The sequence below is a fragment of the Leptodactylus fuscus genome, chromosome 3 (assembly GCF_031893055.1).
Source record: "Leptodactylus fuscus isolate aLepFus1 chromosome 3, aLepFus1.hap2, whole genome shotgun sequence".
NCBI lineage: Eukaryota > Metazoa > Chordata > Amphibia > Anura > Leptodactylidae > Leptodactylus > Leptodactylus fuscus.
The window spans coordinates 68,143,988-68,168,944 of NC_134267.1; the positions used below are offsets into that span (position 1 = coordinate 68,143,988).

The following is a 24,957-nucleotide window of genomic DNA, read 5'->3' on the forward strand; positions in this document are numbered from 1 at the left end:
ACCCATTTCATCAATAGTAATTCTCAAATCCAAAAATGTAAGTTGGTATTTATTCACTTCAGCGGTGAATTTGAGATTAAGATCATTCCTGTTTAGAATATTGACGAATTCATTAAACTGTGACTCCATTCCTGTCCAGAAAATCAAAATGTCGTCAATATATCTAAGCCACATCTGCACCATTGACGTCCATATTTCCATATCCTCAGAAAAAACGCACCGCTCCTCCCACCATCCCAGATATAAATTTGCAAAAGTTGGTGCAGCGGGACTGCCCATCGCAGTCCCGACGGTCTGGAGGAAGGAGCGGCCGTCATACGTAAAATAATTACGTTTCAGAATAAACTGTAGGAGATCCAGCACAAATTGACTGTGCTGGGCATGTGGGCCCCCACGTGTCTCTAAGAAGCGCCCTACAGCCCCACACCCCTTATCATGGGGTATGGAGCTGTAGAGCGCCTCAACATCCAAACTGGCGATGAGTGTGCCACTTGGGAAGGTTATACCATCCAGCCTCCTGAGTACATCCATTGTGTCTCTTGTAAAAGATGGTAAAGAGAAGACAAATGGCCTCAATATTCTATCAACGTACACACTAATGTTTGTAGAGATGCTGTTGATTCCTGAAACTATTGGTCTCCCTTTAAGGGGGGACACCCCTTTATGTAGTTTAGGGAGACAATAGAAGGTAGGTACCACCGGTTTTTTGGGCATCATAAATTCCCATTCAGTATACGAAATTACCCCATCATTCAAAGCCTTGTCTAATAGTGTAATAAGTTCATTCATAAACAACTCAGTTGGATCCCTTTCTAGTACACGATATGCTTGGGGGTAGTTGAGTATGTCATAACACATAGTTTTATACTTATCGCGATCCATAATGATGATGTTTCCCCCCTTATCTGAGGGTTTAATTACAATGGATGTATCCATTTCTAACCCCTTTAGGGCCTCCAACTGGCTACGAGTCAAGTTGTTCCGGATGGGGTGATATTGGGAACCCAATGCTGCTAACTCTTTTGTGACCAACTGTTCAAAAGTATCTATAATTCCAGTGTCAAAAAGGGGTGGATTTTTTCGGCTTTAAGAAAAAAAAAAAAACGCGTTGAGGGGAATATGCTGGGAGCAGGACTTTAATTTTTCTGCAAAAACACTATTGGCTAGGATGTTAGAAATAGTCCAGCCGTACTTGCAATCAGGTCTGAGCTAAAACTAAGCTACTGACCATACAAGTTTAACCCCTGCTTGCATTTAGGGGTGTGTAGTGGTGTAACAGGGATAGTGGAGGCAATTATTAATAGTATGGTCCTTATTATATGGACATACCTCCAATCTATCTACCCCTGAGCACCATGTGTATTTAGGTGATGGGTGATTTTAGAATCCTATTTTAAGTACCAATATTAAAAGTTAAAAGTTAATAAAAATTGTCACTTTCAGCCACAGTATTTATCCCACGATTGTTTTACTCTATTAATGACACCATAACCTGCATGTTGACATTATGAAAGTTTTGTTCAACAGAATGAAAGATTTTTTTTCTAGAACACAGTTTACTTTTTCAGTGACACCAGGCAAAAACCAAAGACTTTTTAGCTAATATGTATCAACGGAATGTATTTTCAACAGACAACTGCTTGTTCAATGGTGGTTCAAACCATTAACCTTCTCTCTGACACAGGGGCCTCAAAAATACGCAGTCCACGTGACCCCCAAGGCTGAAATCTGCAGCCCACAACCGTTTACCACGACCCAGCAAAAGAATCCCTAAGTCTGCAAGTTTCTGACAGCTTCATTGTATATACTTAACGCTACACCCTGGCAATGCCCGCTCTCTTTCCCTGCTCCAGGTGCACAGCTGTGACATATGTGCCTGCAGCAGGGGAAGAGATTGCGACTGGGAGCAATGAGAAGAGTATTGGGGCCACTGCTAGAGGGGGACAGTCTACCAAGTGGGCCACTGGGGGGGGGAGATATTTAGCAATAAATTTATATTGTATAGAACTTGGAAAAGAATGCTACACTTCAACTTGAAAGCCCTTGTCTAACATGTATAGCCAGCCTTGAGGGGCTCTATCAGCAAAATCATGCTGTATGAGCCCCACATATGTGTGAATAGCTTTTAAAAAGGCTATTCAGGCACCGCTAATCTTATATTAAAACATCCCCTGCCCCCCCCCTCCCCCGCGTTTTAAAATAAAACCATAAAAACATATATATAAATTATACCTATCGTGCACGCTGGGCGGTGATGCACGGTCCGACGTCATCTTCTGCCACGCCACCGCCTTCTTTCTTCGGTGACTCTCTCCAGTCCTTGCTCTTCCACGCCTTCATCTTTTCTTCCGGAATGAAGAAGTTCGAGGGCGTACTGCGCATGTGCAGTACGCTACGCTCGTGTAGTTCTAAGGGTTACTTAGAACTACAACAAAAATGGCGCCGGCACTTGCGCAGTGGCGCTCCGGATGGAGCGATACTGCGCACGCGCGGGATTTGTACACAACCCACCGGAAGAACAGAAGATCAAGGCGGGGAAGAGCCAGAACAGGAGGACGTCGCTGAAAGAATAAAGAAGAGGAAGGCGTGACAGCAAGGTGATGTCGGACAGTGCAGGACTGCCCCCCATGCACAGGTAAATATCATTTGAAAGGTATTATTTTAAAACGGGGGTGGGGGGGTGTTAAAATAAGATTAGCGGTGCCTGCATAGCCATTTTAAAGGCTATTCAGGCATATGTGGGGCTCATACAGCATAATTTTGCTGATAGAGCCCCTTTAAAACTTTTCACTGATTTATTTTGGGAGATGAGCTTAGGCTCTGCTCTGTCCTCATATTAAAACTTACATTTGGCATACATGTTGGGAAAAGCTCAGAGTATATGCAAAATGTGTCTTTCACCTTAACAGGGTCAGTATATTTAGCAAGGGTTTTCAGGCTCTGCTCGCTATTTTGATACAAAGTTTATGAAAAGAAGGTTCTTCATACACTTAACTCACTTGCCACTTCACAGCAACCTATTTAAGAGAGGACATTTTACCAGCTTCACTTCTTTGCAAACCATTATAGGCACAAATACCTTGATTCTGGTTTAACTGCAATTTTTTTTTCTAGCCTGCATAGATCCCAAGCAATTAACAGAATAGACTGATGCCCAGATATACCATCTTAGCTCTCCACTGTCAAGTGGGTTGTCTTGTTCAAGATCAGGCAAGGGTCCGTGATCTAGAACTCTCCAACCACGTACTCATGCCCAGTACAACTCAATTGACAGTACTGGAGTCTAAATCACATTACAGGCAGCAAAAAAAAATAACTGTACCGATTGTTCAGGAATAGTGGAGGCTAGAAAATAAATTCCAACTGTGCTGGAAACAAAGAAGAAGGGGCAAAGAACAGAAGCCGACGGAGATAATGAAAATTCTATTCCCACTTAAGGAAGATCTATTACATAACTATATAAAGCATTAAGGGAGCCTATCACCAGATCCCAGCCCCTAGATGGGTTAGGGTCACCTGAATCAAACTGTTTTTCCTCTGGTGATCCAGTTTCCATATCGCTGAGAGATTGCCTTTTTTAATATGCAAATTATCTCTCTGGGGCTCCAGGAACACTTTCCTTGCTCCAAAGAGGAAGGAAGGGATATCTCAGAAAAGGAGGCACTGACTCGCAAGGGAAAAAAACCAACCCTATAGTGCCATATCCAGTGATGAGAACTGAAGTGAAGCAATATAAGAGGCAAGGAGAGAGTAGATGTTCGTTTGACATTTTACAGCATTCCATGCACTGCACTTTTATTTTATATCTTGGGCTACCCCCTTCACATGCAAAAATGTTAAAGTTCACAAAGCTGAAGAAAAGGGAAGAAAAAAAAAAAGCACAAACACTGAATTAAAAAAAAAAAAAAAAAAAAAAAAAAAAAAGATTTTACTGCTGTTTCTGCATGCCTGTGTGCAGGATATGACCAGATGGAAGGTAATGAAATCCAAAAGTACAGCAGAACATCTGTGTGATCACATAATCCAGTTAGCTCTTTTATTTGCTCTGTGTCCTACACTTAGCAGTTTAGGATTCTGAACATGTGTTTTACAGTCTTAAAATGGCACAGAATCCTGGTCTGGTCTGTCCATCAACGCAATGGCATTACCAAATACAGCGTGATCTAGCTTCACACTCAATCGGCACCAAAGGTCTAAAGTAGTTTAGTTATATTGCAATTTAAATACTGGAGACCCCTTGAAATGAGGTAGAATATGTAACTTTCAGGTAATACTTAGCTCATCTTACCATATTGCTCTGGGATTGAGTAGAACCATACATAGTCAATCCATTGGATGGTGTGACTGACTGTGCCATATCAGCTTGCACAATTCCTCTGCGGTCAATTAAGCTTGAAAGACAATAAGGAAATAATTATGTAGACAAAACATCTTTCACCCCCACCCTTCTTCCCCATCTACAGTGTCAGCAAAGAACCAGGTGCAAGGACGTCTGACTATATAATTTACCAGGCTTTCGAGCTGGGCAGAAGTAGTAGATCCTGAAGCCTTACCTCGGGTTCATTGGTCCACAAAGAGCAGCACAGCAATTCATGAAAATATTGCCATAGCTATAAGGGTTATAGTTTTCCTTCCCTCGTTTACTTGACCAGGAACCTTTAATCTGCAATAAGAAGAATAAAAGGTTTACAAGGTGCAAAGTGTGTGTCCTACACATATCACAGTTTGTACATTCAGCATCACCTCTTTAGAATTGGTCTGAATGGATTCATGTACAATACTATATGGATAGTAAATAGAACGGATTCACAAATTTATAACTAGAACATTTTGTCCTGATCACTTGAACATAAAGTGGTTTTTCAACTTGAAAACTATATGTAGTAACATTGTTATTTATTTTTTTAAGTCACTGGCCAGAGCAGTTCTCCACCTCAGCCAGTAATGGGCAGCTCAAAGCTCTGTGTGGTCAAGAGACAACAAGAAACAGAACTCCGAGGGGACCACGGCAGTCTAAACTGGGGCATCAAGGAACTGAGGTGCAAGTTAAAAAAATAGGATAAAATAGTAAAATATCAAGCACTAAACCACTGGAATGGATGTGTTATATCAACATCCAGAGAGTGGGCCTTTTAGTGACAAATCACAGGCTTCTGGCCCGATTCCAAGGTTAGGACAGTGATCTGAAACACCTCAGGCTTTTGAGTTGTTCCACTTCACTGTAGAGGATGTTATCGAGAACTAACAAAAAAAAACCTGAAAGCATTTCAATCTGAATGAGCTCCCCAATAAGCAGCATAAGTCCACCGTATAGATCAATAAGGTAAGTGGGGGTCCAACACAGGCTGTTTGAAGGGTTGGGGTGCCCGCACTAATGCAGTGACCTCTACACAGTTTAGACCACGTCGTACTCGATTCCATTTACTTCTATTGGACGAAATTGTAATTACATTGCACATATGCATAATATGAACTAGTAAACAGTGAGGGATGATTCAGAAGATCTCACGGATCTCTTTAGTGATAACCTGTTTGGAGGATCAAGTTAAACATCCCCTTTAATCATCAAGTACCCATTGATGACCTTAATCATAGCTAACTAGGAGTATATCTAGGGTGATGACAGTCTATGTATAGTACAACAAAATAATCCATGGCACAATTTCTGTACTCACATCTTCATTTGTAGTTTGATTTGAACTGATCAAATATGTGTGGAAACCCGACAAGCCAACAATTGACCAAACAGAAAAGAAACACACCACTGCTTCCAGGACAGTGAAATACAAGTCAAGGAAGATGCAAGTTATTCGAGAAACACTCAACATTCATATGGGTTACTTAATAAACTATTCTCTAGCTCAGGCAGAACATTGGTTGTCTGACAAGATCACAAGGGACAACCCATATGCTCAAAGAAAGCAGTAAAGTAAGACACTGCCTGTATTATTAGTCAATAGCAAAGGAGGAAAAAAATAAATAAATCTCTTTCCCAAAATTCTGAGATCCCTGCAAAGGCAGACTGCTAAATTAAGAAAAATTTTAAAATTCCTCTGCATATAAAATAAGACTAAAATATGAAACATCCCATATTATTTGAAATGCAAGTCAAAGAAATGTAAAACTACACATTTTCTGAACATTAATATATTTTAGTAAGTAATCTTGTAAAGGATATCTTGCAGGGCTGTCCTTTAAGGCATTGAGAAATCCTGATTGTTGAGAGCCTAAAGAGGAAAAAAAAAAAAAAAAAAAAAAAAAGATACATGTAATAAAGCAGAGACAAAGAACCTTAGATATTGGCCTACATTTATTACTTCATATACATCTGTTTTGTTAGAACCTGCTCTGGTTTAGGACACAGCATCTAAACCTAGGCCAAAATTTGAAATATTTATGTCATTCCAAAAATAAAAACAAGCTTAGAAAAAGTGAGTGTGCAAAAACTGTATACAAAATTTTCTTAATTACTCAGAGGTAGAAGGTAAAAAAGGTGATGCAAATATAGTAGGTAAAGTCAAAGAAGAGTTATACAAAATTAAAAAATTTCATTTTTAGTATTTATTTAGTAACTAACATTCATAAATCTTTGTCTAAACCCTTTCAAGCAATAATCCACAACATTTATGTATTGTATAAGTGAGGGGCAGCTTTAGAGCATGCCCAAAGGTAAGGAAAGTCCCCTTCTTAAATTTCTGCCATGTGAACGGCCCCTTTACACTTTTCACCACCTCTGACCAGTCCAACCCATTAGATCAATCCATACAGTGTTGGCCAAAAGTATTGGCGCCCCTGCAATTCTGTCAGATAATACTCAGTTTCTTCCAGAAAATGATTGCAATCACAAACTCTTTGGTATTATTATCTTCATTTAATTTTGCTTGCAATGAAAAAACACAAAAGAGAATGAAAAAAAAAAGTCAAATCATTGATCATTTTACACAAAACTCCAAAAATGGGCTGGACAAAAGTATTGGCACCCTCAGCCTAATACTTGGTAGCACAACCTTTAGACAAAATAACTGTGAACAACCGCTTCCGGTAACCATCAATGAGTTTCTTACAAGGCTCTGCTGGAATTTTAGACCATTCTTCTTTGGCAAACCGCTCCAGGTCCCCGAGATGTGAAGGGGGCCTTCTCCAAACTGCCATCAAGAGATCTCTCCACAGGTGTTCTATGGGATTCAGGTCTGGACTCATTGCTGGCCACTTTACAAGTCTCCAGTGCTTTCTCTCAAACCATTTTCTAGTGCTTTTTGAAGTGTGTTTTGGGTCAGTGTCCTGCTGGAAGACCCATGACCTCTGAGGGAGACCCAATTTCTCACACTGGGCCCTACATTATGCTGCAAAATTTGTTGGCCGTCTTCAGACTTCATAATGCCATGCACACGGTCAAGCAGTCCAGTGCCAGAGGCAGCAAAGCAACCCCAAAACATCAGGGAACCTCCGCCATGTTTGACTGTAGGGACCGTGTTCTTTTCTTTGAAGGCCTCTTTTTTTTCCTGTAAACTCTATGTTGATGCCTTTTCCCAAAAAGCTCTACTTTTGTCTCATCTGACCAGAGAACATTCTTCCAAAACGTTTTTGGCTTTCTCAGGTAAGTTTTGGCAAAATCCAGCCTGGCTTTTTTATGTCTCTGGGTAAGAAGTGGGGTGTTCCTGGGTATCCTACCATACAGTCCCTTTTCATTCAGACGCCGACGGATAGTATGGGTTGACACTGTTGTACCCTTGGACTGCAGGACAGCTTGAACTTGTTTGGATGTTAGTCGAGGTTCTTTATCCACCATCTGCACAATCTTGCGTTGAAATCTCTCGTCAATTTTTCTTTTCCGTCCACATCTAGGGAGGTTAGCCACAGTGCCATGGACTTTAAACTTCTTGATGACCCTGCGCACGGTAGACACAGGAACATTCAGGTCTTTGGAGATGGACTTGTAGCCTTGAGATTGCTCATGCTTCCTCACAATTTTGCTTCTCAAGTCCTCAGACAGTTCTTTGGTCTTCTTTCTTTTCTCCATGCTCAATGTGATACATACAAGGACGCAGGACAGAGGTTGAGTCAACTTTAATCCATTTCAACTGGCTGCAAGTATGATTTATTTATTGCCACCACCTGTTAGGTGCCTCAGGTAAGTAACAGGAGCTGTTAATTACACAAATTAGAGAAGCATCACATGATTTTTCAAACAGTGCCAATACTTTTGTCCACCCCCTTTTTTAGGTTTGGTGTGGAATTATATCCAATTTGGCTTTTTGACAATTGTTTTTGTGGTTTTCCATTGAAGACAAATTAAATGAAGATAATAATACCAAAGAATTTGTGATTGCAATCATTTTCTGGAAGAAAATGAGTATTATCTGACAGAATTGCAGGGGTGCCAATACTTTTGGCCAACACTGTAGCTCCTTCTCCACAGATTCTGGAATGGTTGGAATTTATTATGTAGCCCCTAACGCTCCCAAGCAATTGATGCTGCTAGTTTTGGTGCCTGATATGCTATTGAGGCTCTTTACTGTCAGGTGGGCGGTGTCAGGAAAGAGTAGGTAAAGAGTGTGATTCTACACTGACACCGGCTGCCTGTGATTGGAGATCTGAATCACACCCACTGCCTGACACTGCTTTTCTCACGTTACAGAGCTTACGTAGCATATTAAGCACCAAAACTAACTACGCTTGAAATGGTGAGAGCTAGAGAAAATTCCAACGGTGCAGGAATCGGTGGAGGGCCGTCCATTTACAGATGCTCAGAACTTGAATTAGTGGAAAAAGGTCCTCCTTAGGGCTAGTTCACACAGGGAAGTTGGAAAGAAGGGGGTGGCTCCCATTGACCATTTTTGGCAGCAGATTTTGACGCGGAATCCGCCTTAAAATCCGCTGCCGAAAATGAGGTCAATGGGAGCCACTCGCTTCTTTTTTACACTAGCCATTAGCGGAAAAAAGAAGGAGCTGCCCTATCTTGCTGCGGATTCCGAGGCTCTGGCCCATTCATTTGGGCCTAATCCGGAGTGGAATGCCACGACAGGATGCCAGTGCACTGCACCAGAATCCCGTCGCGGCAGCCACAACTGAATGTGTACACGTGGAACTCCGTGTGAACTAGCCCTTACAGTGCAGTTGTCTCACCTTTTTATGTCATTTAAGGTAAGATTCTTTCAACTGTGCAATGTTGCCACAACAGATGCTACAGTTGGACTGTAAATGCAATATTGGGTTATATTCCAGTGTTAGTCTATACTATATTCCATTTTATAGACAAATCAATAGGCCAATCCATATTATTGTCCAGTATTAATAAAAAAAAATGTGCACTTATCAGAAGCAATCACTCTGGACCATGGAATGCATCTGGTGATGCAATTCATTTTCCATTCAGGAAAATGGAGATGAACCCCAAAATTAGACTATAGTCAAAATAGACCAAAGAGTAGAAAAAGGCCAACAAATAAGAACATACACTCACCGGCCACTTTATTAGGTACACCTGTCCAACTGCTCGTTAACACTTAATTTCTAATCAGCCAATCACATGGCGGCAACTCAGTGCATTTAGGCATGTAGACATGGTCAAGACAATCTTCTGCAGTTCAAACCGAGCATCAGTATGGGGAAGAAAGGTGATTTGAGTGCCTTTGAACGTGGCATGGTTGTTGGTGCCAGAAGGGCTGGTCTGAGTATTTCAGAAACTGCTGAACTACTGGGATTTTCACGCACAACCATCTCTAGGGTTTACAGAGAATGGTCCGAAAAAGAAAAACATCCAGTGAGCGGCAGTTCTGTGGGCGGAAATGCGTTGTTGATGCCAGAGGTCAGAGGAGAATGGTCAGACTGGTTCGAGCTGATAGAAAGGCAACAGTGACTCAAATAGCCACCCGTTACAACCAAGGTAGCCAGAAGAGCATCTCTGAACGCACAGTACGTCGAACTTTGAGGCAGATGGGCTACAGCAGCAGAAGACCACACCGGGTGCCACTCCTTTCAGCTAAGAACAGGAAACTGAGGCTACAATTTGCACAAGCTCATCGAAATTGGACAATTGAAGATTGGAAAAACGTTGCCTGGTCTGATGAGTCTCGATTTCTGCTGCGACATTCGGATGGTAGGGTCAGAATTTGGCGTCAACAACATGAAAGCATGGATCCATCCTGCCTTGTATCAACGGTTCAGGCTGGTGGTGGTGGTGTCATGGTGTGGGGAATATTTTCTTGGCACTCTTTGGGCCCCTTGGTACCAATTGAGCATCGTTGCAACGCCAAAGCCTACCTGAGTATTGTTGCTGACCATGTCCATCCCTTTATGACCACAATGTACCCAACATCTGATGGCTACTTTCAGCAGGATAATGCGCCATGTCATAAAGCTGGAATCATCTCAGACTGGTTTCTTGAACATGACAATGAGTTCACTGTACTCCAATGGCCTCCACAGTCACCAGATCTCAATCCAATAGAGCATCTTTGGGATGTGGTGGAACGGGAGATTCGCATCATGGATGTGCAGCCGACAAATCTGCGGCAACTGTGTGATGCCATCATGTCAATATGGACCAAAATCTCTGAGGAATGCTTCCAGCACCTTGTTGAATCTATGCCATGAAGAATTGAGGCAGTTCTGAAGGCAAAAGGGGGTCCAACCCGTTACTAGCATGGTGTACCTAATAAAGTGGCCGGTGAGTATGTATTAGATAATGACACTGTATTAAAAATACATACAAAATACTAATCTAAAATACAGAGAAATACAGTGTGGATACAATGGTGAGGTATCTAAGATACAGAATGTCAACTGGAGTAAACACCACAATTACTACCAGACACAGCAGTAGGAAAGAACTGCCTTATTGTCTTGTGGCCTTTGCTATTTATATTAGACTTCCTTAGATGGATCCATTATTTTTAGGACTATTATATTATTGTATTATTATATTATTGTATTGTACACCCAACATAATAAGAACATTTACTTTGTGGAGATGGAAATCTTGGTAGTTGAACTTACTTTGAGACCCCAGAATGATTATTTGACTCATTTTGTTCCCCTGGTGCCAGATCATGCAAACACTGCCAACTTACGTTTTTGCCATTGTATTTAACTCCCACCTATCCTTGTTCATGATGTAACATAATAGAAGTGAACTCCTGAAGCTTTAGAACTTATTAGGGGAAAATACCATCTTTCTCACCTTCCAACAGCCTGTAGTTCTCCTGTCCCTGCCTGCAGGCTGTTTAACGTTCAGAAACCTCCTCAATCACCATAAAATCCATCTAGAGTAATACAGTAAATAGACGAGAGAGGAGCGCTGGATGCAGCTTCAGGTTTTTCCCCTTAGGATGGGGATAAGTGTCAGACTGCTGGGGGTCCAACTCCTCCATATGAATGAAGTGCCAGTGTACTTGCCCACCTGGCACTCATTTCACTATTTTGGAGCTTCTGGGACCGCAATCCCAGGAACTCCATAGATGTAAATGGAGTGCTGGTAGGGCAAGCACACTGGGATTGTATTGACATGAAGGATGCGGGGGCACTTTGAGACCCCTAGTCTCTTGATCGCTGGAGGTCCCCATAGACAGATCCACCATCGATCTGACACTTATCTCCTATCTTAAGGATAGGGAATAGGCTTCTGTAATGACAAATCCCTTTAAGGCTGCATGCTGCGAGACCGGAAGGGATAGCAGACATGGGAATACATTTCCCTATCTCAGAGTACACTACCATTATTAGATGAAGAAGAGTCCACCCATTCAGCAGGCATCAAAACAAAATGTATGTACTTTTAAATGGCATGCAGAATGACGTACAGAGACCAAAAGACAGTTTAGATTTGGCATGCATCTACAATTCTCTAAGAAGAGACTACTACTAGATAGATACACTTTAAAAACAGAAAAATGACCAAATGAACATTTTCTTCATATGTGCATTTTTTTTTTTAATTTTTTTTAAAAATAAAAACGGCTGGTTTAAAATAAAAAAAATAAAAAATCTTTACACCTGTATTTGTCCATTTGAACCCAATAGAAATCAGTCGGTCAATTTTTAAAAGGGACGTAAAAACAGAGTAAATTTTTTTAAATGTATTCATAAATATATTATATATTTATATATTATAATTTTATAAATATTTATTAAAACGGACCATTAAAAATGTATACAAAACAGATGACACTCACAAACAAACACAAACCAACATGGAACGGATGTAAAACAGATGACACTGATTTCATGGCAGAGAAGCAGACATATTCGTATGAATATAACCTAAACCTGGCTCTTTAGAGGAGTATATCGATCTTGATAACATGCATTCGACCCCTGTCTCATGGCAGCAGTAAGTAGCAAGATAGCCACTTATACAAGATCTCCTACAATCACTTATAGGGGAGCTCTGAGATTAGCTCAGCAAGTAGGCATGGCAATTTTTAGAATTTCTATAGGTGTAAGTGGAAGATTTGCACATGCAGCTACCTCTATACTCACATCAGCCATGAGACAGCGGCTGGGGCACCCACATTTGGACAATCAATTCAGGCCCCAGAGGTGAAAGCTGTATCCATTACACACTTATGGCATATCCTGAGTTCAGAATGGGAAAATACCCTTTTACACAGGTGCATACTATGTTGAGGACACCCGCTCTACAATACTTTGAATATGTCTTGCCAATAAAACATATCTTAGATTATGTATTAGGACATTCATCATGTTAAAAACATACTATGCATTTATAAAAATGGACAGTTTTGATTTTGTGTACTATGCCGAATTGTTTGCTAGAAATTCTACCATTGCATGGACCCCAGAAACAAGTGGCTAAGAAACTTCCATAGCAGTTTGTCTCTACATTATGTAGTGTTAAAAGAAAAAAATAGAAAATTTCTTTCCCCCTCACACTGCGAACAAGAGAATATGCTATTTAAAAGCTACAGGGCTAAAGGCATAAAATCCCATCAAATATAATGTATATTCATGATGTTGCTTATTAACATGCACATCGGTAGTTGTAATAGAATAATTCTTACGTGAACTGGGGTTTTGTGCACTATTGTATTTAAATATACTATGCATAACTTCTTATTCAGATACAGAAGAAAATGAAAAATCTTTCAGAAATCTGGGTAATAAAAGAATGAAAATTCTAAGTCATTAATGCTGGGTGTTGACTACATTAAAATGAATTAAAAATTCATCAGTACTTTTAAGAAAAAGTAGGTCAGCTGGCTCAAGTCTACTGTTAAACGCAATATGCCAACCAGAAGAATAAATATGTTAAAGTGGCAAGACCCATACGTGTTCACTTCCTTACAAATGTAATAAGGATGTAACTTCCAGACAGCTGGGTGAAGCTATGAAATGACTCATACATTGCTGAAAGAACAACTGCTGCCCTAAGTATTGCGTCTAAAATACCAATATACCATGCAAGCTTTCACATGCAAATAAAACCCACCAAGAAACAAATTGTGATGAAAAGTAAATTAAACTAGAACATGGATTCTCCGGTATACTTACGAAGAATAACGTGCGTGATAACGAATGCAAATATAAAGACCGTCAGAAATGACAGAGATAAAATGAACATGTAAAAAAATCTGTAGTTTCTTTTCCCCACGCAGTTTCCCACCCAGGGACAGTGGTGGTCAAAGCGCTCTGAAATGAGAGGCAAAAACAAAAGATATATGGTATAGAATTAATCAATGGTTGTATATCTATGGAATAACATGCATGAATGTCAAAGTGATCAAGGCCATTATGTAAGAAGGATATGGAAGGGTGTTTCTGCGTAGGATGTAACAAATACAAAATATATCAACTCACATCAGTTTGATATATTTTGTATTTGCCACAGTCTGTACAGAAGGTCCACCATGGTTGGACTTTTTTGTGCTGCATTTTAGTAAAAAAAGAAAGTTAAGGGGAAAAAAAGGGGCAGAAAAGTTAGGGACCGTTCACACTACCGCTGCTGTTCGCCCCAGGGTTTCCGTCCTAATCCCCAGGAAAACTGGACAGGTGACGGCTTGCTGGCTGTCAGCTTCAAACCCATTCATTTGAATGGGTTTTTTAAGATAACCGCCGGTGGCCGTATGCAGCCTCTCCATGGGGAAACCATTTTGTTTTTTGTACAGACACAAAGTCTTGCATGTACTAAGAACAGTACCCTTGAACAAATTGTTTTAGAAACATACAAATGAGGTTCAAGTGTAGAAATTCTTTAGGCCTTAACCATTTCACTGCTTTGCCTTAGTGACTAAGACAAAACCAGGCCAGGTTGGTTTGAAAACGCAACAAATACAAATGTTTCCATTATGCCTTATCTCTATGTGGTCACCATTACTGGTGATGGCTCATAAATCTTTAGGTTGAGATCACATTATGATTTTGGATGATTCCTGTCAGTGACAGAGTTTACAATGGGATCCACCTTCCACCTGCATTAGTGCACGTGTTGCAAGCTTAGACAGCAATCCTTTGGTCACACAACAGTAGTAGCAGCCAAAATCAATGCATAACCCCAGCCTAAAACTTATCACCCACTGCCTCAAAACTAGAAGAACACTTGTGTTGCTACAGATTAACATCGTCCCTTCAGTTTAAACAATTCTAGACAAATTTTTTTAAATAAAAGTAGGACCCAGTTATGGAGCCATTTCAATACCATAGCTACCCTGATGTTCTGCTATAGCAGTGGTCCCACTATAATTCAGTGTTGGTACAGACGTAAAGGAAGATTTGCCTCCTCCATGCTGGCGCATAACTTGTGACACACCTTGAAGATCGGTGGCTGCACAGATCAATGCAAAAGCCAAGTCAGCCCCGTCTCCGATTCAGTAGCAAGTTAACCACACAACCAAATGCATATGAAGATATGGAGAGGTTTGGGGTAAGGGGGGAGAGAGGGAATGGAGGTCTAGTCTACCTTTCTGGTTTGAAAATCAACCCAAAAGTGAAGCAAGACCAGTGTTTGCAGCAGGACATTACAGCAACATAGTAAACAATGGACAATCCCTTTAATCCTGAGTAGTAATCTGCAAGCCCTGGACACGAGTAAATTCCCCACCTGATTATTCCAGCTTTCTCCAGACGACAGTTACTTTGCTCACTGACTATTCAGGCAGTGTTCCCTCATTTCTATTTTACTAAATACATTTTGATTTTCCACTTTGTCAATTATTTATTATGAAATAAGACTTTTATTTTTACAACCATTGTGGGGAAAATAAAACATTTCATTTTTGCTTACATTTTTGGTATGACATCTAGCCTAAAAACTGATAGCTTCTGGAGAATAAAACAGTTCAGTGATTTACAAGGTTCAATAATACATCAGCAATGTAACCAAAAACTGGTGAAAGCAGAGGCCATTGTCAATAAATCCTCCACACAGAAGCAATGTTAGAAAAGCGACTGTACTGACTGGATGTAGTGTGGTAGTTTTGTGTGAGCTGTGTATATACTTACTGACATTATACAATCCAGGTGCAAACAAACAGGTACCTCGTACATGACATCACATTGCACATGACTACATAGTGCGGTACTGCAGAATTTCCAGGCGTAGGCCTTGTTTCACTTCAATACACAAGTGCTGTTTATTTGCACCAGCACATTGCAAAACATCCAAGATCTGGCGCATAAATGGCACATTCTTTGCTATTGTGGGTTTTTCCCTAAAAATACTCACCCACACAGTTGTCACATAAGCTGCAGTGTGAGGCACGTGGGGGGCGGAAGATTTTGCAGGTAAAACAGTATTTTAGTTTCACCGTTTGGCCATTTATGACAACTTCTTTCGTTCTGGGAGGAGGCCGATATCCACCTGAAGTTGACCCATTTGCAACATCTGTGAAAAACAAAGTACAGAGAAAATGTTCACCCAAGTCCTTTCAGTGTCCAGAATACATTTTTATAATATATATAAGAAACTAATGAGAGAGAAAAAAAAAAAAAAACATAACCAAATAAAAATGTGATGTTGACTAGAGATGAGCGAACACTGTTCGGATCAGCCAATCCGAACAGCACGCTCCCATAGAAATGAATGGAAGCACCTGTGACGCGGACTTTGCCGGCGGCCGGCCGGCGTCACAGGTGCTTCCATTCATTTCTATGGGAGCGTGCTGTTCGGATCGGCTGATCCGAACAGTGTTCGCTCATCTCTAATGCTGACATTTTAATTGCTATAAAGAGATTTCAAGCATTTCAGCACTGGATGTGTTTTTTTATTGGGTTTGGCGCAGACAAAGACACCGGTCCAGTGCTGACATGTGCAGGTTATAAAGCAATAATCACACTACCTTGTAGAGGGGATTCTGACCCGCACTACTAAAATTCCAGACGTAACAGATATATAGAGAATATCTATATGTAATGCTAATTACTATTTACCTATTTGTCTTTCCAAATCTGCTGCTTCATCTGGAGTGGCACGTGGAAGAACACCTGGATCACTAAAACTTGTCCTTAGTAACGTCCCCATCACAAAAAAGACAAGGATTCCACCTATTACAGGTATTGCAGGAGTAATCTTCACTGCTAAATAAGGACAACTGCAAAGAAAATGACAATAGTTAAAGTATTTCTTCAAGTCAGGCAGGCTTAGGATAGCATTAACTAGACCTACAGATATAGGAGATCTCAGCAGAACTGCAAATGGTTAAACTGCTACATTACGATATCTTATCACAATAGACAACAAAAACAAATGGAAAGTCAGTGAAATAGGTTTACCAAATGACTTTACTAGTTTCTGGAGTCTTCTGCGGTCAGATATCTAAAGTAGACGGCCAATTGCACTATATTATGGTAAAAAATTCCTTCAGAATAAATCTTTGGATCAACATTTGAACTCAAAAATCTTTTTCTTAGAACTCGTGATTGGCTTTCTGGGAAGTAAAACCTTCCACGTCCCTCTTACACGTCATACATTGCATAAACCAGCACAATAGAGTTCAATATTCTCTTAGTTTGTGATCTTTGGGGCTCAGACGCTCAAGCCCATTGTGCCAGAATTCTGGCGTAACCACTTCTGTAACGGTCAATTTGTGGTTCAGCACTAGACTCATTTTTGGGGTTTTTTGTATGTGTGGTTTTGAGAGCTTTAACATTTTTAATCACTTGTGTTATTTTTTTCAGTGTGTCAGTATTTTTTAATAAAGCTTTATTTTTAGGTTTTTATTTTTGCATGTGTTTTAATTTTTTTGATATCTGGGAAAATATAAACAAAAGAGGAGGGAAAGTGTCTTTCACTTTAAGAAAAAACAAAACAGAGCGCTACTAAACTTTATAAAATAGTTTTTCCTCTCAGTTACAGTAATTTGTATTTTGTGTGATGTCAGGAGTGGGCCTACAACCTGTAGAAAGGTGTGTTCTTGACTTTTTTTTTTTAAATTAATTTATAATTTACTTTTCTATTCATTTTAAAAAAAAATGTTTATTTTTTTTTTTACATTGTGTCAAATTAGACCTTTAGGGATATCTGATCAGTTTTTTATTTTTTGGTGGGGTGGGGGCTGATTTCTGTAACTGGGACTGGAACATTTAGCCCCAGTTGCAGGAGGAATACAGACTCCTGTACGTTAATACAGAGCTGATCTGGATCCTGTAGGACACTGCTGCTCTAACAGACTCTGATCTGGGAAGGGAGGGGGGAATCATGTGACTGCCGTGTCAGAGGGAAGCAGCATCATCGCGGTGGCCATAGCTGCATATACAGCGCTCATTCATAATAACGGTAATAAACCATCCCTGCCTTCTCTAGGGGAGCTCCGGCTGTAGTTACATCGATCTTGTGCAGCTTCTGAGAACTGCAAGGACTTACCAGTATTGTCCTTGCAGAACAAGAGAGGGACCGCCCTCTATAATATAATCTATATCCAGAATAGGTTAAATTGTGTACAAAAACCAAAACTGGCCTACCATACGGATTATGTATTCAGATGTCATGGGATGCGACTTGGGATTGAACTAGGAATGTGCAATTGCTAAACTAATTCAAATAATTCGCCATTTCAAAGAAGTGGGATTGAGATTCAGACTCTAAGGCTGGGCTTATATTTCATGCAGGCTTTCTCCAGATCACCAGATCTTTCGCTGTAGTCAGTAGCCTGGTGGCAGAACAAGGACAAATATCAGATTACTCTCGCGCAACTCACTGAATAAGTTTATGAAAAAGATTCAAAATAAAGAAAAATCAGACAAAACTTTGGTAAAAAAAAAAAAAAATCTAGATTTTATTTTTAGGTTAAATCACCCAGCCCTAGCTATAATTGAGTGTTCCAAAGAATTTGGCGCACAGTAAGCTAAGTCACAGGTGGAAGAAACTTAAATGTCTTGTATCTTTAGGCTGTCTATTTTATCATTAGCATCATCCATAGGAGATAAACTTATATAAAAATGTGGCAGTAATATTTTTATGAAAAACAGGATTAATAAATCTGCTACAATGTGTATCATTCTTAAAGTTTCAGTCTTATGGGGTACTTGCAGATTTTTAGACATCACGCAATAAAGATACTAAGCATCAAAATATTCCCACATAAAATTGTTAGAAGCACAACTATAGTTTTCCTGTATTTGGCTAAAACTGTAGTCAAGTAACACTAGAAGTCACTTTATGTCCATACCTGGGCTGTGAATATTCTAGTGATATACTGGATACTAAATCACTGCTGATAGGCACATCACTTCTATCCATGGCTATAGAGCAGAAGTCACCTACAGTGGCTCAGTGTTGTACAAATATCCCAGTGACACAGGATCTGAGCCTGGAACTTGGCAGCACACCGCTACCCTTACTATGGATGTCGCCGACCTCTTAGTATAAATAATTTGGCATGCTGAAGCCCATGATCACATGATCATATATCATGGATAAACATGCCTTCTCTACTAATAAAACCTGGAGCTCTCACAGTTACTTGTGTCTAAGTAGACGCTCATTCTGTATGAAGTCTTCTTACTGTGATGGACTCCATCTAAGCCAAAGAAATGAGCTAAACCGTACAATGAATTCACAGGTATTAGAACAAAGCAGCTTAGCCATGACACAGGCAATACGCAGAGAAGGGAGCGCTGGTCAATAGCAGTATATTTACAGGGCACTTGGCCCATACCACTGACATACTGTAGAGATATAGATAGATAGATATATATATATATATATATATATATATATATATATACACACACACACACACACATACATATACACACACACACACTACACAACTGTCACAAGCAGTTTATAATATTTCCACAGACAACACACACCAATCACGTTTACAAAATAAGCGAAGAAACCCAAGAACAATGATGTAATAATCCCCATTAGGCCAGTTTTATGCACAGTGGATGGGGTTTATAAAGCCTTCAGCATTAGAGATGAGTGAGTACTGTTCGGATCAGCCGATCCGAACAGCACCCTCCATAGAAATGAATGGATGCACCTGGTACTTCCACTTTGACCCCCCGCGTGCCGGCTACGTCCATTCATTTCTATGCGAGCGTGCGGTTTGGATCGGCTGATCCGAACAGTACTCACTCATCTCTATTCAGCATCAGTTTTTTTTTTTTTTTGTTTTTTTTTTTTTTTAACCATAGGCGATTACCAGAAGGTGTACACTCACCCTTATGCTGCCTGTGTCAGTCTATTATTAGGTTTAGTGGCCAGAGTGAAAACTGCACACTATATAGAATATGGAAAATTAAAAAATAAACAAAAATTGTTAAGCAAGTCACTTCTGGTATCAAGAACTGTGATAAAAAAAAAAAAAAGGCTTCTCAAGAGTTCAGAGAGTCGGGCCTTAGAGCACAAAACTGCAATGAACATCTAAAAGGGAGTCTTCATGTGAAATATATAACACACTGAAGGATCAGTAGGCTTACTATAGAATCACAACACATCAGTGTTTGATATCAAAGGATGCATATCCTTATTTATAGCAGCTCTACAGTACTCTGCTGGTAATGATTATCCCTATCAGGTAACATCACAGACTGCTCTGCATCCAATTGTGAAAAGTGAGATCCAAAGTTCTTAAACCGCCATCACGAGGAACTCCTTAACTTCCATTTAACTGAAGCCAGAACAAAAGTCATTTGTCAGACCGTAAAATATCTGTTACTTGATACATACATGACCTTATAGTTCAAACACCAAGTCTAGTAAGAGCTTCAAAGAGTCCATGATCATACCTGGGGCTTGTATTAAGTCTTAAGACTAAGAGTCATCAAAGTGAGGGCTTTCAAAGGATTGCGCTCTTACTACTAGAAGCCAACATGAACCATATTATGGGTAAATCTGCTGGGACATTTATTGATCTTAGAAACAGAGACTGCTGCTAATAACCATATATTTTTATTTGTGCACTACTATGGGCTAAACGTATTGATAAATGATCATGAGAGGAGGTCACCAATATCAGACATGTGAGAGACTGACATCTCATGCATAGATCTTTACTGAAAAACAACAACAACAATATAAAGTTGCAATGTCTTTTTGGCACTAATCAAATCCCTTACTCCAGAGGTGGGCTTTTCCAAATTGTAAGACCTCTGATCTTCCCAAACCCCTTACTCATTCCATTTGTCAGGCTATCGTTTGCTGGGCTTGGACATCTTCCTCTCTAAATCAATTGCCCTCCAGTCGGTCTTCACAGATGAGGATTAGGGAAAGATTGAACCATCCATATTTTTTTTTCCAAATGCAAAAAAGAAGAAAAAAGGCTCGATCTCACCATATACGTGTGGTCCAATATTCCCTTGCGTGCACGTCCTTTTACCCCTGGACTGAACGAGGCAACTTTCGTATAAGAACCATCCACCACGTTATAGCATGTCCGCACTCCATGCTGGATAATAAGCCATTTAAAACTTACATAACAAAAAACACAAAATGTGCAAAAAAGTCAGAAAAAGGACCATGACTAAGGGGCTGTATAGCCTCGAAACGCGTCGGCGTTTTTAAGCACCATGTCTTTTTCCTGACTTTTTTGCACGTTTTGTTTTTTGTTATGTAAGTTTTAAATGGCTTATTAAAGGTTATTTTTTACCAAGCCCAAGGAGTGTGTACCTGCTATAACGTGGTGGATCTTTTTCTTTTCCTAACACCGGTTCAACGGCACAGCCTGTATCTCTATGGTTCTTACAGTTACTTTTAAGATCAGGTCGAGCTGTGTACTTTGATGCATTGTGTGGTCTTGCTATAATAGGTGTCTCCCCCTTCAGGTGAGAAGTAGCATCATTTCTCTGACACTTTTTTAATTCTTGTTTATAAAGCTTGTCTGTTATTTTAGCACAGTATCTAGCTTTCAACAGTTTGTAATATTTTCAGGGTTTTTTTCTGATCTAAAAATTTTTCTATTTACTTTTGGTTTACTTTTTATGCAGTTTTAACTTCCAAAACATTGTAGTTTGTACTGGAGTTCACATTTTTTACATGAACTTCCACATCTGTATTTCCAGCTGCTTCATCTCTGAATCCTGTCCAGAGCAGAAACAGCCCCTCCTAAACTAATATTTAAGGCTTTGCACATATATGTAGTGGTGAAAGGGAAGGTTATTGGGGAAAACTGGACAATTAGGCAGAGGCTCTAGGACCTTGTTGGTGCCTCTAGCCTGGATAAGAGGAGATCTGGTTGGGCATGGAAGTATACAGGGTCTGTATGGTGTACCAGAACAGATATACAGCTGAGCCTGTAGATCTTGCATCATTGCAGGTTGGTGGAGGTGGCGTCCCAGTTGATCCCAAATGCTCAAATGGTACCAAATCTGGCAGCCAAGGAAGTGTTCAATCTGGAGGAGACTTGAGAGAAACCTGTTTGGACGCGAGCGTTATCCTGCTGAAAAATACCAGCTGCTCTTCAATACAACATAAGTGGCTGCAGGATTTCACGTACATATCACTGTTGTACTCACTACTAAGTGTGAAGGACTGTCATGAGATATCTTCCTGGATCATCACACCATAAGCGCGAGCAGCGTGTCGCTCTACAACAAAGGCAGGACTGAAGAACTCAACATGAGGCCTCCATTGTCATCGATAAAAAAAAAATATATAAAGTTCCAATCAAGATTTCTCATTCACATAAACATTGTAAAAGAAGGAAACAGCTGTCAATGGCACGACATATGATGGCGGTCACTGTGACACCAAATTCCAGCTGGTAACAGCTGATGTTCACTGATACTTGCCCCTACTCCGCATGCGCAGTAGCATGCTGCTTCTACTATGGCTACAGCGCATGCGCCAGGCCATTTTTTAGCAATGTCAGTTCGCGACTTAGACGGGACCCGAGGACATCGCAGGAAGAGGAGGCATGGATGAAGAAGATGGCGGACCCTGAATGCCCGCCAACGATGGGTAAGTTGATCACATTCTTTTTTAGGGTATTTTAAAACTGGGGGGGTAGTTTAATATAACTTTAGCGGTGCCTGAATAGCCTTTTTAAAGGCTATTCACGCATATGTGGGGTTCTATCAGCATGATTTTGCTGATAGAGCCCCTTTAAATACGCGCTTCTGCACGCAGTTCCACACACTGAAGGATTAGATACGCGTGTCTGCACACAGTTCCACATGCCAGAGGATTAGATACACAGGTCAGCACACAGTATCACAGCCAGAAAATTAGATATGCGCATCTGCACACAGTTCCACACGCCAGAGGATTAAATATGCACGTATGCACACAATACCACATGGAAGAGGATTAGATACACACGCTGGAGGTTTAGATACACAAGTCAGCACACAGTATCACACGCCAGAGGATTAGATACGCACGTCTTCACAGAGTACCACACGCCAGAGGATTAGATACACGCGTATGCAAACATCAAGCACCGGAGGATTAGATACACGCATCTTCACACAATACCACATGTTGGAGGATTGGATACGCACCACTGCACACAATACCACACGCCAGAGGATTGGATACGTGCCACTGCACACAGTGACATACTCTGCAGGATTAGATATGCACATCTACACACAGTTCCATAAGCCGGAAGATTAGATATGCGCCTCAACACATAGTACCACACGCCGGAGGATTAGATACAAACGTCTGCACACAGTATCACACACTCAAGGATTAGATACGTGTGTCTATATACAGTTACACACGCCGCAGGATCAGATACGCACGTCTGCGCACAGTTACAGACGTCAGAGTATTAGCTATGCACATCTTTACACAATACCACATGCTGGAGGATTACATACGTGCGTCTACACACAGTTGCACATGTCACAGGATTAGATACGTGCACGTCTGCATACAGTACCACACGCCAGAGGATTAGATACACAGGTCAGCACACAGTGCTACATGCCAGAGGATTAGATACGGGCGTCTGCACACAGTTCCACACGCCAGAGGATTAGATACACGTGTCTGCATATAATACCATACGCCGGAGGATTAGAATATGCACGTCTATACAGCTACACACGCCGCCGGATTAGATAGGCGCATCTACACAGATCCACACGCCAGAGGATTAGATACGCACATCTGCACACCGTTCTACACTCGGGAAGATTAGATACGCACGTCTTTACACAATACCACACACCGGAGGATTAGATACGCACTACTGCACACAATACCACACAGGGAGGATTAGACACACGCGTCTGCACACAATACCACATGCCAGAGGAATGGATATGCGCCACTGCACACAGTTACACAAGCGTCTGCACACAGTACCATACGCCAGAGGATTAGATACGCAAGTCAGCACACGCCGGAGGATTAGATACGCACGTCTGCACACAGTTCCACATGCCGGAGGATTAGAATGCACGTCTTTACACAATACCACATGGAGGATTAGATACGCGCCACTGCACACAATACCACACGGGGAGGATTAGATACATGTGTCTGCACACAGTACCACACGCCAGAGGTTTAGATATGTATGTCTATACAGTTCCACACACCGCAGGATTAGATACGCACGTCTGCGCACAGTTCCACATGCCGGAGGATTAGATACGCATGTCTTTACAAAATACCACACAATGTAGGATTAGATATGCACTACTGTACACAACAACACACGGGGAGGATTAGATACACGCATCTGCACACAATACCACATGCCAGAGGATTGGATACATGCCACTGCATACAGCTACACACACCGGAGGATTAGATACGTACATCTACACACAGTTCCAAACGCCGGAGGATTAGATATGCACGTCTTTACACAACACCAGTTGGAGGATTAGATACGCGCCATTGCACACAACACCACAAGGGTTAGATACAAGCGTCTGCACACAGTTTCACGCGGCAGAGGGTTATATACGCGCCTTAGCACACAATACCACACGCCGGAGGATTAAATACGGTGCTCGTACAGAGTATCACACAGTTTCACTCCAGGTTTCCATAGCAACCCAGCCATTTTTCTGCACTGTATTATGTCAACTTTAAAGGGAAAGGGCGCTGTGGATGACACTGTTACACAAGATCACAGTTACACAGCTTTACTCCAGGTATCCATAAAAACCGATCGCAGGTTTTTCACTCATACCTGAATTGAGATGCTTATGGAAACACACAAATGATATACAAAATACACCAGTGCAAAACTGGACAATTCTTATGGGGCCACTACACAAACAAAAAATTAAATATACCCGTGCGATGCTGGGTCCTCCTGCTAGTGTGTGTGTGTGTGTGTGTGTGTGTGTGTGTGTGTGTGTGTATATATTTATGTATTTTTTTATTTTTTATTATGAAGGTCCCATGGCACATGCTATGGCCTTAGTTCTGGCATTGCTCACATGAAGACCAAAGACAATTATAATTAATGGTAATTACACATCAGACCATACAGGTTCAGTAACTGAGAACTACAATTATTCCAGAAGAGAATATCACAATGTTCAAAGTAAACTCTCTTTGTTACAACTCTTTCAACAATTACAAAA

General features: G+C 40.8%; 1 protein-coding gene across 2 annotated transcripts in view; it reads right to left on the reverse strand.

Moving 5' to 3' along the window:
* The window catches only part of ZDHHC14 (zDHHC palmitoyltransferase 14), a 75,090-nt gene that overhangs the window by 17,459 nt on the left and 32,674 nt on the right, over positions 1 to 24,957 (reverse strand). For both annotated transcript variants that reach the window (XM_075267711.1, XM_075267710.1), the window contains exons 3-9: positions 16,387 to 16,547; positions 15,683 to 15,841; positions 13,513 to 13,650; positions 6,179 to 6,227; positions 5,676 to 5,778; positions 4,554 to 4,663; positions 4,289 to 4,391 (exon numbers count right to left, since the gene is read on the reverse strand). In XM_075267711.1, coding sequence (XP_075123812.1) covers positions 4,289 to 4,391; positions 4,554 to 4,663; positions 5,676 to 5,778; positions 6,179 to 6,227; positions 13,513 to 13,650; positions 15,683 to 15,841; positions 16,387 to 16,547 — 823 coding nt within the window. The remainder of the gene's footprint in view (positions 1 to 4,288; positions 4,392 to 4,553; positions 4,664 to 5,675; positions 5,779 to 6,178; positions 6,228 to 13,512; positions 13,651 to 15,682; positions 15,842 to 16,386; positions 16,548 to 24,957) is intronic.